Source organism: Eumetopias jubatus, unplaced genomic scaffold (assembly GCF_037043125.1).
Source record: "Eumetopias jubatus isolate StellerSeaLion01/CBP00866 unplaced genomic scaffold, mEumJub1_p1.0 scaffold_16, whole genome shotgun sequence".
Lineage (NCBI taxonomy): Eukaryota > Metazoa > Chordata > Mammalia > Carnivora > Otariidae > Eumetopias > Eumetopias jubatus.
In genome coordinates this window covers 80,368,014-80,382,090 of record NW_028274822.1, presented here as the reverse complement: position 1 = coordinate 80,382,090, position 14,077 = coordinate 80,368,014, and the positions used below count along the sequence as shown (strand labels likewise).

General features: G+C 42.0%; 1 protein-coding gene across 1 annotated transcript in view; it reads left to right on the top strand.

Moving 5' to 3' along the window:
- The window catches only part of FBXW8 (F-box and WD repeat domain containing 8), a 121,105-nt gene that overhangs the window by 72,822 nt on the left and 34,206 nt on the right, over positions 1-14,077 (top strand). The window contains exons 6-7 of the mRNA XM_028116507.2: positions 10,406-10,602; positions 13,548-13,754. Coding sequence (XP_027972308.1) covers positions 10,406-10,602; positions 13,548-13,754 — 404 coding nt within the window. The remainder of the gene's footprint in view (positions 1-10,405; positions 10,603-13,547; positions 13,755-14,077) is intronic.

Genomic DNA, 14,077 nt, shown 5'->3' with positions numbered 1-14,077 from the left:
CTTCGGTGATCTCCTGTCTGGTTGCTGATTTGCTTCTGCCTAACCAGTCACTTTATAGGTCCAGGAGTCCGTTCAGATGCTCTTGTCAATCTAAAGTACATTCCGGAATGCTTCGCATTTATTGTTTTTCTCCGTAAGCAGCAAAGTTCAGCTTTAAGGTTGTGCTCAGCTACAGTATTGAGGATGGACATGCACGGTAGATGCTTTTTCTTTTTCAAGACCTTCCGTAATTTAGCCCCTCATTGTGACCCTTGTTTGCACTGATATTAGCCCCCGCCCCCCAGCCACCTCTTCCATAAAAGCAGAAGTTGCTTTGTCCTTTCAGACCTAATGCCACCTTTACATCTCTGGCCTACATTTCTTAGTGATGTCGTATGGACTTAATGAATGAGGAAGTACACATTTAGTGAATGCAATGGGTAGATCTTAAATCTTTGTTAAAATTCCTTTTCTCTTGTTGAGGAATCTCTTGACTCCTGTTTGTTTATAGGCAAGTGTTTATGTGGTGGAAATTAGAGTTCCCAGCTGTTTTCATAGTTTCATTCACTGTCTCTGAACGGCAGGTAAGTGATCCCGCCTGTTTGCCTACAATAGTGCCCCCTTATCCACGATTTCACCTTCGGCAGCTTCAGTTACCCACGGTCCATGGTGGTCTGGAAGCAGGTGATCCTCCTTCTCATGTGTCAGCAGGTCAAGAGTAACCTAATGCTCCATCACAACATCCTAACCTCACTCCATCTCCTCACAGAGGCATGTTACTTATCATCTCTCACCATCGCAAGAAGAGGGTTGAGTTCAGTACAGGAAGCTGTGTTAGACCACATTCACATAACTTGTCACAGCACCTTGTTATAATTGTTCTATTTTAGTATTGTTGATCTCTTCCTATGCTTTTTTTTTTTTATAAATTAAACTTTATCAGAGGTATGTATGTAAAGGAAAAAACATAGTACATAGTGGGTTTTGAACTATCCATGGTCCAACATCTCCTAGGGGTCTTGGAACGTATTCCTCCCCCCGCCCCCCAGTTAAGGGGGGACTGCTGTGGTAAGAAGCTGACCCAAGCCTCAGGTGTTTATTGTGCAAGCTCAAGAGGATGGGAGCTCATGGCTAAAATAAGCTCTAATCAAGGAAGCACTAAAGACCACAAGAGGTGACCAGTCTGTGACTTTGGAAACTGTTAACCTCTTGTAAATTTTATGGCGTGTACAAAAGATCAAAGGGGAGGGGCGGTGCCAGTTGTGTGTGGTGGTGGTGGTTTTTTTCTCCCCAAAACCAGTTCAGCAGTTATTTACCTTTCAGGCAATTAACATAATTACCATTATGCTAAAAAGTAATTTTGGAAAGTTCTGCCCTGAGCTCTTATGACTCCACCGGGACAGTTTTAGTTGGGACTTATCTTTTTGATGGAAGCCTAATTGCAATTTTGGCTTTGTGCACACAAACAGAAGCAGCTAATTGTTTAGGCAAATAGCAGATTAATTTAAATATGCATCCCTAATAAAACAAAAATGGTATCCATTATGGTCCTTGTTCCCATGACAAGGAATATAAATATTCTCTGCAAGTACCATTAGGCAGAGGTCTTAAGGATTGTCGACATTATTTCACAGTGGTAGCACTTTCCCGATATCGAGTAATCTTTACAAAAGCTAACATAAATCAGTTTAAACTCATTTAGATCCCATTTCCACTATGTGCAGTTTCATTACCACACTCTGGCCGGCCTCCTCTGGGAGGTGGGAGGGGCATGTTGCAAACTGGCATGGGTGCCCATCCACAGCTGCTGAGCGGGCTTTATGTCTCCTCAGAAGACTAGCTGTCGTTACTCATGTCATTGTTAACGACTGTTCCTGGTCTAGATGAACTCGGAGTTCCTTCAGCCCTGCTGCTGCTTGTCAAGGTGGACGGTGCTGAGCCCATCGAGCAGGTGGGACTGCCAAGCCCCACTCCTGTCTCCTTGATTGGGCTGGTAGCCCTCACTCATTGTGCTCTTGCAGACTTTTTGAGAGACACTTTTTCTCCTTTTGTCTGCATCCTTTTCATATTTTTCATGAATGAAGCTGTATTGTTGGGAGCCCAGTGCTACTTCAGAGTTAAACATCTTTTGTCCAGCTACTGAGGTCTTGTCAGGGAGAAAGAAAGACACCTGCTTTCCTTTTAGTTTTCCTGGTGTGGGGCAAATGGGGGCTATAAGCTCTGGTTCTTAGGGATTATGCCTTGTTCAGGAAATGATAGCAATGACCTGCTTTGTAAGTCACTACTGAGGAACTACACAGAACCTCCCTTTACATTTGCTAAGACCTTTTGTTTTACCTTGGCCTAACTTGCAGGATAAATGTAGTAGGCGCTTTTTGGGGTATCTCTTTGCTCCAGTAAACCTCCTTAGCCTCTGTAGGGGTGGGCATGTTCATAGTATTTGAGTTAGCCTCTGGCCTCAGTTGGACAGGGATGGGGACCGTAGGCTTTGGGGGCAGCTAATTCATGGACTGGGATGAGCCATTTGGGCCTCACACTTTTAGTCTTGATTGTGTGCTTGGAGTAGAAGACCCCACAGTGTAGGGAGGAGCTACAGCTGGCTTGTGGGGAGAAAGGGAAGAATGAAACAGTTGCAGAGAGAAGTGGAGGCAAGATCTGTGGTGCACACGAAAGACATACACCTCCCTGGTTCTGAATGTCTTCCTAGTCCCTGGTTCAGATTCCTTATAGTCCCCCAGCTCTCCTTCTTGCCCTTGGGTTCCCTGAAATAGCCCCGTTCCTGTTCAGTTGGTTTCCCTTAGGTATTTAAGTGAGTTTCAGTGGATTTCTGTTTCTTACAACCAACTGTCCCTCGCTAAAACCTAAGACAAACATTCAGCAAACCTTTATTGACAGCCACTTTCATCAGCCACATCATCAGTGATGTTCTGAATTCACTGACACCGGGAATATGGGAGAAAACAGACACAGTCCTGCCACTTCAGAAGTCCACACAATATCGAGAGCCAAATCCCTATCATTGCTGTTTCTGCAATATAATACTTGGCCTTTCAAATGAATTTATATCAGATTTTTTAAGATTACCACCTATTTGACAAGTGAATATATTTGGCTCTGACAGGCATTGACTACTTATTCCTTAATGTAATGTAACGGTTGTGCACCCAGGTCAACTGGAAATGTCTGGAAAAATGAGCTGCCCCTTCTTTGGGGATATTAAAATAATGTGACAACGTGACAAGAAGTTAAGCTTATCCATTTTCCCGTTGCACTCTTTGTATTATCTGCTATGTGTTTGTTTCTCTCAAATGTGGGTTTTTTGAGAATAAGGGTCATATCCTTTCTATTTGCCCCCAAACAAGATGCTTGGTAGATGCCATGTGAATGTTTGCTCCATGCAGTCGGTGACTTTCTTGCTTTATTTGGTCTTGTTTGCTGTAGTTATCCAGGGGCCTAGAATAGGGGCTGGCCCAAAGCAAGGGCTTAGCAAACACTTGTTGAATGTATTGTTGCATCAAGTCCCTTTTGGCTAAATGTTGGTTAACAGGGGTGATGATCAGCTACAATATTATATGGCATTCTTATAATTCCGGTATTCACTGTTCAAGTCCCTGCAGTTCTGAGGTTGTAAAAGTAGCCGTGATGTAACTATATTAACTAGTAGATCATTTATAAAATCAGCTTCCACTCCAACATCACTCCCTGTTCGCTGCTGTATCTGTTCCCGCCCACCTTGCCCATGTGTTTTTGGATCAAGTGTCCAGCAACATAGTTGCAAAGTGAAATTGCAAATCTTGCAAAAGCGGCAGGATTTAATGTTAAAAGTGATAATGGAAGAGCACTAGAGGCGGTAATTACACGGGTAAATATACGGGGCTTTTTTTTTTCTTACTATTTAAGTCTCTTTTAAAGATAATTGCCTGCTTATGCAAAAGTAATAACAATGTATATGGGGTTCATAACATACATAAAAATAAAAAGTATGACAACAGTAGCACAGAGGCTGGTGGGCAGGAAGTGCATTGTGGGAAGCTCTCATGCTTCACGTGAATTGGGCCAATATCACTGGGAGCTAGACTGGTAAGTTAAAGATGAATGCTAAAATCCTAAAGCGACCACTAAAATAACACAACAGAGTTTTGGCTAATGAGCCAACAAGGGAATTAAAATGGAATAAACACATACTCAGTTAATCCAAATAGTCTAAAAGAAGGCAGAAAAAGAGAAAATGGGAGCAAAGAACAAGAGGGATAAATAGCAAAATGGTAGGTTACACCCATTCCTGCCCATAGCCACATTAAAGGTAAATAGTCTAAACACTCCAGCCAAAAGCAAGACCAACTATATGCTGTCTACAAGAAACTCATTTCATATATGAAGACAAATGGCAAAGAGAAAGGACAGAAAAATATATACTGTGCTAATAACACTGATCAGAAGAAAGCTGGAGTGCCTGTATCCATGCCAGACAAAGTGGATCTCAGAGCAAAGAATGGAACCATGGCTAAAAAGGGACGTTTCGTGCAACAAAGGGTCAAGTCATCCAGGGGACATAACAACCCTAAATGTTTATGCATCTAAAAGTGGTCTCAGAGGGCTGTGCTGTTGACCAGGATGGTCTAACAGAGTCTTACGCTTCGTAGTTGAAGGAAGTAGAATTGACACAAATGTTGACACTGTATGTGTTCAGAAAAGAATGTGGCCACTGAATTGAGGGAAACCTAGAATATGTTTTCCCGAAAGATCCTTCTTAGGATAGCTCTGTGAAACTCAACCTTGCAGCAAAGGCATATGATTCTGTTGGAATAATGATGCCAACAAAACCGAGTAGTTGATTAATAATGAAAAACGTGTTTATAGATAAACTCCATGTGTGCTTGGAGTGAGCTGTGGTTGAGAAACTTCCACATTTGGCAGAATCCAGGCAAGCCTATGTCACTTACTCATGGAGCTCATAGTTATTTTATGCACTGTAGATGCAGCCGCACATCCTGCGCTTTCCAGCTAAATCCCAGCCCAGCCTCATCACATACCAAGCGGCTCTGGACCAGTTGTTTAACCACTCGGAGCTTCTGCTCTCTTTTGTAAAATGAAGATAATGATGCTCCTTCCAAAATGGAAGTGAGCACTCAGTGAGAGGAGACAAATGAAAGTGTCTGGATACTCGAAAGCTCTATGCAAATTACAATTTTTATTTCTCCTTCCTGTTCACTCTGATGTGTCTGAACAAATGCAAACAAAGGTAATGCAGAAGTATTTGGAGGAGGCACATCTTGGAATATGCCTCTCTATTTAATGGGAAGAGCCATTGGCATTTTCTGCAGGATATCTGTTTCTTCTGAGTCAGAGTGGAAAGAATTTGCCAAAATATACGCCAGGGGAATGTGTTGTGGAGCCTTTTGTGATCTGCTTATCCCCTGAGTTTATCACAATTCTTAGAAAAGAACACTGTTTTATGTCTGAAGCAACATTAACTTGAAGAAAGCTCTGCTTTTGTTTGGGATCACCTACTTAGCCTACTGGCAGTTCAAAAGTCTTGCAGAGCAGCCCACATGTATGATTTTCTTCTGCCTGTATTTATCTAGTGCTGAATGATGCTTTATCCTAAGATCCTAAGTTCAAAGCATGTGCCATTTACAGACAAAGCACAAGGCAAGAAACAAGAAAGATGGGAAGATGGACTGCAAAGAGAAGAAAAGTGAAAAAGCTTTATCTGCTTTGGATAATAGGAAGTTATGGGAACTAGGAGAGGATTTTGGATGACCAACAGAGGAAATTTGCATTATTAATAGATTAAATATACTTAACAACATGGCAGGCCCAATAGGACACATAAAATAAAAGGTAAGGGCGCCTGGGCGGCTCAGTCGTTGAGCGGCTGCCTTCCGCTCAGGCCGTGACCCCAGGCTCCTGGGATCCAGCCCCATGTCGGGCTCCCTGCTCCGCGGGGAGCCTGCTGCTCCCTCTCCCACTCCCCCTGCGGGTGTGCCCTCTCTCGCTGTGCCTCTCTGTCAAATAAATAAATAGAATCTTTAAAAAAAATAAAAGGTAAAACTGGTTGGCCTATCTCCAGCCTTTTGTGTGGTTTTTCTCCTTTCATCTGTGTGACAGTCCTGTGTAATAGGCAGTGTTCTCTTCAGTTTTACAGATGAGGAGACAGGCTCACAGCTTCAAGTAACTTGCCCAAGGCTTTCAGCTAGCAAGTCGTAGAGCTGGATTTGAACTCAAATAAGCACAGATTGTGTTATATCCGTACAGTTGTTTCTCGGTGAATTTTGAAAAATTAGTGGGAATTGCAGCAGGACATTATCCAACATGATGCAGACAGTAATTATTTTCTTGGGTAAATCTTTGAGGGGAAAGAAGTGGGTAGGAATGATAAAAAGAAATTTTTTAGCGAGAAAAGAATAAATGGCACCCCAAATACAGAAAACAAAAGTTTATACTTCTTTTTTTTTTTTTAAGATTGATTTATTTTAGAGCGTGAGTATGAGGAGGGGCAGAGGGAGAGAGAATCTTAGGCAGACTCCCCACTGAGCATGGAGCCCAACACAGGCTCGATCTCCCAACCGTGAGATCATGACCTGAGCCGAAATCAAGTCAGACATTTAACTGACTGAGCCACCCAGGCACCCCAAAAGTTCATATTTCTTTCTTTAAAAAAAAAAAAAGGTTTTTATTTATTTGAGAGAGAGCACAAGCCAGGGGAAAGGCAGAGGGAGAAGCAGACTCCCTGCTGAGCAGGGAGCCCGATGTGGAGACTGAGCCCAGGACCCTGGGATCATGACCTGAGCCCAAGGCAGATGTCTAACCGTTTGAGCCTCCCAGGCACCCTAAAAGTTTTTATTTCTGATAGAAAAGTGTAAGTTCCTGAAGATGACTGGTGCTCAGGCTTGAGAGCATATCCCCAGAGTTTCTGTTGCCCCCAAGTCTGCATTTCTAACAAGCACCCCCCTCCCCCATGGCACTGCAGCTGCTGCTAGGGGCCTGGGGGCACCACACTTGGATATCACCACTCTAGACCATTTGAGGGAGGTGGAGACGTGGCCAGTGTGTGTAAGAGGAATTCCTCTGGCTAGCAGCATTCAGGGAGCTGGAGAGAAGGGTGTATAGGTAGAAATCAAGGTTTTTAACAAGCGTGGGGTAGTCAAGCTTATGTTTTACAACGATGCGGAAGAAAGCACCCCTGCTCCTTGTGGCTGGAAGAGGGTGGTATGCGGAAGGATGAAATGCAAGAACCTCATAGAGTGTAGGCTAATGGCAGTTTTGAGATCTGGTTGGCATCTAGAGCAGTGCCCTGTCTATAACATGCTCAGTAATTGTTTGCACGATGTCTCACACCTGTTAGAGTGGCTGTCATCAAAGACAAGTGATGACAAATTCTGGTGAGAATGTGGAGAGAAAGGATCCCTGATGCACTGCTGGTGGAAACAGAAATTGGTGCAGCCACTGTGGGAAACAACATGTTGGTTCCTCAAAAAAATAACCACCAGATGAGCCAGGAGTTCCACTTCTGGGTATTTGTCCAAAGGAAATGAAATCACTATCCCAAAGAGCTGTCTATACCGCCATGTGCACTGCAGCGTTATTCACAGTAGCAGAGACGTGGGAACAGCCTACATGTCTATTGACAGATGGATAAGGAAAATTTGGTATTTATCTACAATGGAATACTATTCAGCCCTAAAAAGAAGGAAATCCTGCTATTTGCAACAATATGGGTGAACCCTGAGGGCATTATGCTAAGTGAAATAAGTCAGAGCAAAAACAAATAGTGTATCATCTCGCTCACGTGGAATCTAAAAAACAAAAAACAAACTCAGAACAGATTTGTGATTCCTGGGGTGGAGGTAGGGGAAATGGGTAAAGGTGGTCAAAAAGGTGTACAAACGTCCAGTTATAAGTAAGCTCTGGGGATCTATTATACAACATGATGACCATCATTAATACTGTATTGTATGTTTGCAAGTTGGTGAGAGTAGATCTTAAAAGTTCTCATAAGAGAAATTTGTTGGGACTTCATCAAGATAAAAAGCTTCTGCACAGCAAAGGAAACAGTCAACAAAACAAAGAGGCAACCCACGGAATGGAAAAAGATATTTGCAAATGACACTACAAAGGGCTGATATCCAAGATCTGTAAAGAACTTCTCAAACTCAACACTCAAAAAAACAAATAACCCAAAAATGGGCAGAAGACATGAACAGACACTTCTCCAAAGAAGACTAATGGCTGACACGTGAAAAAATGTTCATCATCATTAGCCATCAGGGAAATTTAAATCAAAACCACATTGAGATACCACCTTGCACCAGTTAGAATGGCAAAAATTGACAAGGCAAGAAACAACAAATGTTGGAGAGGTTGTGGAGAAAGGGGAACCCTCTTACACTGTTGGTGTGAATGCAAATTGGTACAGTCACTTTGGAAAACAGTGTGGAGGTTCCTCAAAAAATTAAAAATAGAGCTACCCTATGACCCAGCAATTGCACTACTGGGTATTTACCCCAGAGACACAGATGTAGTGAAAAGAAGGGCCCTATGCTCCCCAATGTTCATAGCAGCAATGTCCACAATAGCCAAACTGTGGAAAGAGCCGAGATGCCCTTCAACAGACGAATGGAAAAAGATGTCGTCCGTGTATACAACGGATTATTACTCAGCCATCAGAAAGGATGAATACCCAACTTTTGCATCCACATGGATGGGACTGGAGGAGATGATGCTAAGTGCAATAAGTCAGGCAGAGAAAGTCAATTATCATATGGTTTCACTTATTTGTGGAACGTAAGGAATAGTGTGGAGGACATTAGGAGAAGGAAGGGGAAAATGAAGGGGGGGAATCGGAGGGAGAGACGAACCATGAGAGACTATAGCCTCCGAGAAACAAACTGAGGGTTCTAGAGGGGAGGGGGTTGGGGGGATGGGTTAGCCTGGTGATGGGTATTAAGGAGGGCACGTGTTGCATGGAGCACTGGGTGTTATGCACAAACAATGAATCATGGAACACTACATCAAAAACTAATGATGTACTGTATGGTGACTAACGTAATGTAATAAAAAAAAAGAAATTTATTAACTATGTGAGGTGATGGATGAACTTTGATCATTTCACAATAAATGCATATGTCAAATCATTATGTTGCACAACTTAAACTGATACAAAGTTATATGTCAGTTGTATCAATAATACTGGGAAATAATTGTTGCGTGAATGGACAATTAGAATGAATTAAGAGTTCCATACATTAGGGGCACCTGGGTGGCTGTCGGTTAAGCATCTGCCTTTACCTCAGGTCATGATCCCAGGCTCCTGGGATCGAGCCCCACGTCGGGCTCCCTGCTCCTCAGGGAGCCTGCTTCTGCCTCTCCCTCTGCCTGCCGCTCCCCCTGCTTGTGCTCTCTCTCTCTCTGTCAAATAAATAAAAATAAAATCTTTTAAAAATTTTCCATATGTTAGAAATATTCACGGGGAGCCTGGGTAGCTCAGTGTTGGGCTCTGCGCTCAACGGGGAGTCTGAGATTCTCTCAATCTCTCCCCCTGCTCACATGCTCTCTCTCTCTAAAATAAATAAAATCTTAAAAAACATTCAGCAATTGATATATGTCCTTCCATTCTTTTTAAGTCTCTCTCATAAAAACATTTTCTAAAATTTATATTTTTGGTAAAAATAATTTTGGGGAAAATCTTCAGAATATACAAATGATACGCAATAAAATGCCCTCCTACTCTTGTCTCTTCTTTTTGGTTTCTTTCCTTCAAGGCCAGTATTAATAAAGTTTCTTGTGTATCCTTCCATACACAAAGATAGTCCTCATAAATGTATATGTGTGTAATATTTTGTTGATCATTTCATATAGCTTATACATAAGGCTGACTCAGTCTTGTCATTTTATTTAAATTCCATACTATGGTGGGCATTTAGATAGCTTCTAATCTTTTGGCATAATTAAAGACATTACAGTGACTGTCCTAAATACATTTGTAATTTGGTAAATAGCAAATTGTCTCCAAAGTTGGGTGAGTTAGTTTACATCCCCAGCAACAGTTTTAGAGCCCATTTCGCCATATCCTCAACAACCAAATATTTTATGAAATTTTTCATCTTTGTCAATTTGATTGATGAAAAATAATACCCTATGATCATTTTTATTTGTATTTTTCTAATTGTGAGTGAATTTTTGCATTTTTCTTACATTTATATATCTGTCGTAGTTCGTTTTTCTGTGACCAGGATGCTCATGTCCTTTGCTCACTTCTTAATTGCTTTTTTTCCTCATTGAATCTTTATTAAGGAAATTGGCCCTTTGTTATATGTGATGCAAACTTATGTACCTTTTAGTTTTCTTTATAGTGAACAGTTTTTAAAATTGTCCATTTTAAGTGAATTTACAATTGTTACCTGCATTGTTTTTTTCTACATAGGATTTCTTAACATTTGGGATCTAAGGACTGGGAAGTATCCTGTCCATCGTTTTGAGCATGACGCCAGAATACAGGCACTAGCCCTCAGCCGGGAAGACGCAGTTGTGGCCACAGCTTCTGCTTTTGATGTTGTGATGTTACGCCCGAATGAGGAGGGATATTGGCAAATCACTGCCGAATTTGAAGTTCAGAAACTGGTAAGCTTTCAAGTCTGGTCACTGTATTCTCCGTTCTTGGAATCTCTGGGTCTAACATAGACAGATAGTAATGATGTCAGCAGCTCCCGTTCACTCAGGACTTCCTCTGGGCCTTACATTTCTAAATCTCACCGCAGCCTTGCAAAATAGATAGTATTCTTTTCCCCATTTGCCAGAAAGCCAGTAGAGGCTTAGAGCAGAGAATTGACTTGCCCCAGATCTCAGCGCTAAGAAGCTGTGCTTCAGACCTCACGGCTAACTTCAAGGCTAGGGTTTCTCATCACTGGGGTCCTCAGCTTCCTTCACGTTAATAGGACATTCACCCCTGGAAATCTGAGGTCGGTTTCTGGCCTATTATATAAGTGAAAATGAATTCAGTGGTATCATCCCAGTCCATATGGGAAGGAAGATTACCATCCTGCACTTTCTTCCACCTAAGATTTTCTCACCTGGAATTAAGAGTAACTCCTGAGTGAAAACAAATTTAAGTCAGTGTTAATTGGGTAGCCGTGTTCCAGGATGTCATGCGTGAAGCTCGGCCGACCTTTAGAGTTCTTCACGTAGAGCCTGTCTCCGAGTCCAGTTATATGTGAGCCTCCATGTTTATATGGCAGGGGATGATTTTGTGGTAAGAAGGAAGAGCTCACATCTGTGCTACATTTGGATTTAATTTAAACAAACTTGATTTTGGCACTCGTGGGAAAGTGAACAGAAAAGCCAATGTTGAATAATGAATTGATGGTCTGACCTGGAACAGATCCTGTTCTTTTCCCTTTTTCCCCCTGGTGGAAATCTTGTTAGGCTTGAGTAACTAAAAAGCCATGGCATCACCACTTCACCTCCATAAGCTTCTGGTCCCTTTAGTAAGTAAGTAGTGTCTGCAGTTTGGGTGGTGGTTCCCCAAACTGCCTGACCCTCCTCTTGGAGTTTTATTAGAAAAATGTGGAAATACTATATTTCTGTTCTCAAAACTACCATAGTGCTTACTATTTGGTCTCTGCCTAAAGAACATTCTAGATGAGCAATAATTATATGAATTCAGACAGTTACTTAGGATGTGAGTTCCTCTGTAAAGTGTAAATCCTGCCTTGGCAATAAGGTGGCATCCTGGCACAGACTGGAAGCTTTTTGAAGTAGTTTACAGCTCCTGGCAAATGGCATAACCACAGTCGATCTGAGCCTCTTGGTCTGTCAAAAATCCAACAGTAAAGTGAAATTAAATGGCTAGACTGAGGATGTTGATTTTAGGAAAATAAGAAATGAGTTTTAGAATAGGGGAGAGAGGAAGCAGGCAACCACTGCTGGAGGCATGTGTTATGCTTTTTATGTGTTATTTCTCATCCTGGATAGGGGTTTCCACAAAATGTGCTGTCACTGAAAAAGGCACCTCCTGGCCTGTGAGAGCCGGGCCATTTTTGTCTTCCCCAGATAGGCTCCCTGAATCATAATGGCAGTGTTCCCCAGTTGGTACTACTGGCCTAGAATGTCTGTTCTTTGTGATGAGTTATTGGCTGGGGACGTGGGGCCGCCACTCACACTCTTGGGCCGGAGGATTAGCAGTCCCCCGGATGTTCACTCTCTCCCAAGCTCCCCTGGACAGTCCTCAGGATGCAGGCTTTTGAACTCGTTTGGCTTATAGTCAGGGCAGAGCTGGCCTTTCACACAGTGGTTTTCATAATTACACATCATGGCACACCTTCTGCTTTTGTACTCTCCCATTTCACTCGAGGTGAAAACCTGGTGTAAACTGTGCTTGGGAGACATGTGCCACTTAGGGACATAGAAAAGCAAATTATTCCTGAAGGGAGCTCCTCATTCCCATGCAGGTGAGAGAAAGTGGTTGCAATAACGCAGTCAGGAATACCGTGGGGTCCTTTCTATTCTTGATAACCTTGAAGCCAGCAGAGGACAGATACCTCAGCTACTTTTAGCCTTTTAGCAACACATTTTTGGTATTTGCACAAGTGTTAAAATGTGAATGGTGCTAATTTGGAACTGAGTGGATTTTATTCAGTTTCTTGTAAAAAAAACTAATTTTTTGAATAGTTATTATACCCTCATGGTTCAGAATTTAAAAGATACAGTAAGGTTTACAGGGAGAAATCTGTCTTCCACCCCGTCAAAGTATTCTGTTCTCTTTTTGAAGGCAGCCATCGTTAACAGATTTATACTTGCATAAGCCACATATGTCCCATGGTCCCCCTGGCTCCCCTTCATGCACAGTAGCACTCTGTGAATCCTGTTACCTTGCTTCCTTGCTTTCTCCCCCCAAATGTATCCTGGATATGATTCCATTTGTATCAGTTTATAAAGAATTCTTCGTGCTTTTTTTTCCTGTGGCTGCGTAGTATTCCAATGCATAGATGTACTGTTAATTAGTCCCTTGGTAAGGCATGTTTAGGTTTTTCCAGTTTTTAGCTAAGACAGCATAGTGCTACAGTAAATAACCTTGTACACGGTTGTTTTGCATGTGTGTGAGTTTACTTGTAAGTAAATTTCTAGGGCTAACTTGCTGGTTCTGAGGGCATGTGCATTTGACATTGTGATAAGTATTGTCAAATGTCCCTCTAGAGAGGTTGGACCAGATTACATCCCACCAGCCATAAGTGGGATCCACAAGTATGGTTGTCCCCCCTCCACTTCCAGACCAGTGTCCTATCAGGCTAATTGATCTTTGCTGATATGACTGGTGAAAATGGTATCTAGGTGAATTTTTACTTCATATTTCTCTTATCGGGAATGTATCATGTTTCTTTTACAAAGAGCAACTTTTTATTAGTGTAAGAACTGTGTTCTCATTTCCTGTGAACTGTGACCTTTTGCCCATCTTTTTCTGTTAGGTTCCTGGTTTTATTGACATATAGGAGGAACTGTGTATTTTTGACCAAGTCAGGATGAACCATAGTTGAGACCTGATGGACTACGTAACTCTAATCCTTTCACAGGTTGACTACCTTGAAATAGTTCCAGATACTGGAAGGTACCCTGTGGCAGTGGCCACGGCTGGAGATCTGGTATACCTGCTAAAAGCCGAAGACTCTGCCAGAACCCTCCATTATGTCTACGGCCAGCCCGTCACGTGTCTGGATGTCTCAGCCAGCCAGGCTGCTTTCGGTGTGAAGAGTCTAGGATGGGTATACGAAGGAAACAAGGTACAAAAATAGTAAGATGTATAAGGAACAAAAAAAAAAAAAATCGATTTTTTTTTTTAGAAGGCAATTAAAAAATTAAAGCTGATACATTTCTTAAGGTGTATTCAGGCAATATATATTCATCATGGTATAAAAAGAAACCTCAAGCACTTCTGAAGGATATAAAATGAAAAGTAATTGTTTCTTTTCTCCTACCCTTCCCCCAGCCCCACTCCACAAAGAAACTATTAAACAGTTTTTAGGTATCCATCTAGAAAAATTTAATGCATTTATAGGTATATTTATACATTAAAAAATGAGATCATAGTATACATACTGTTCTG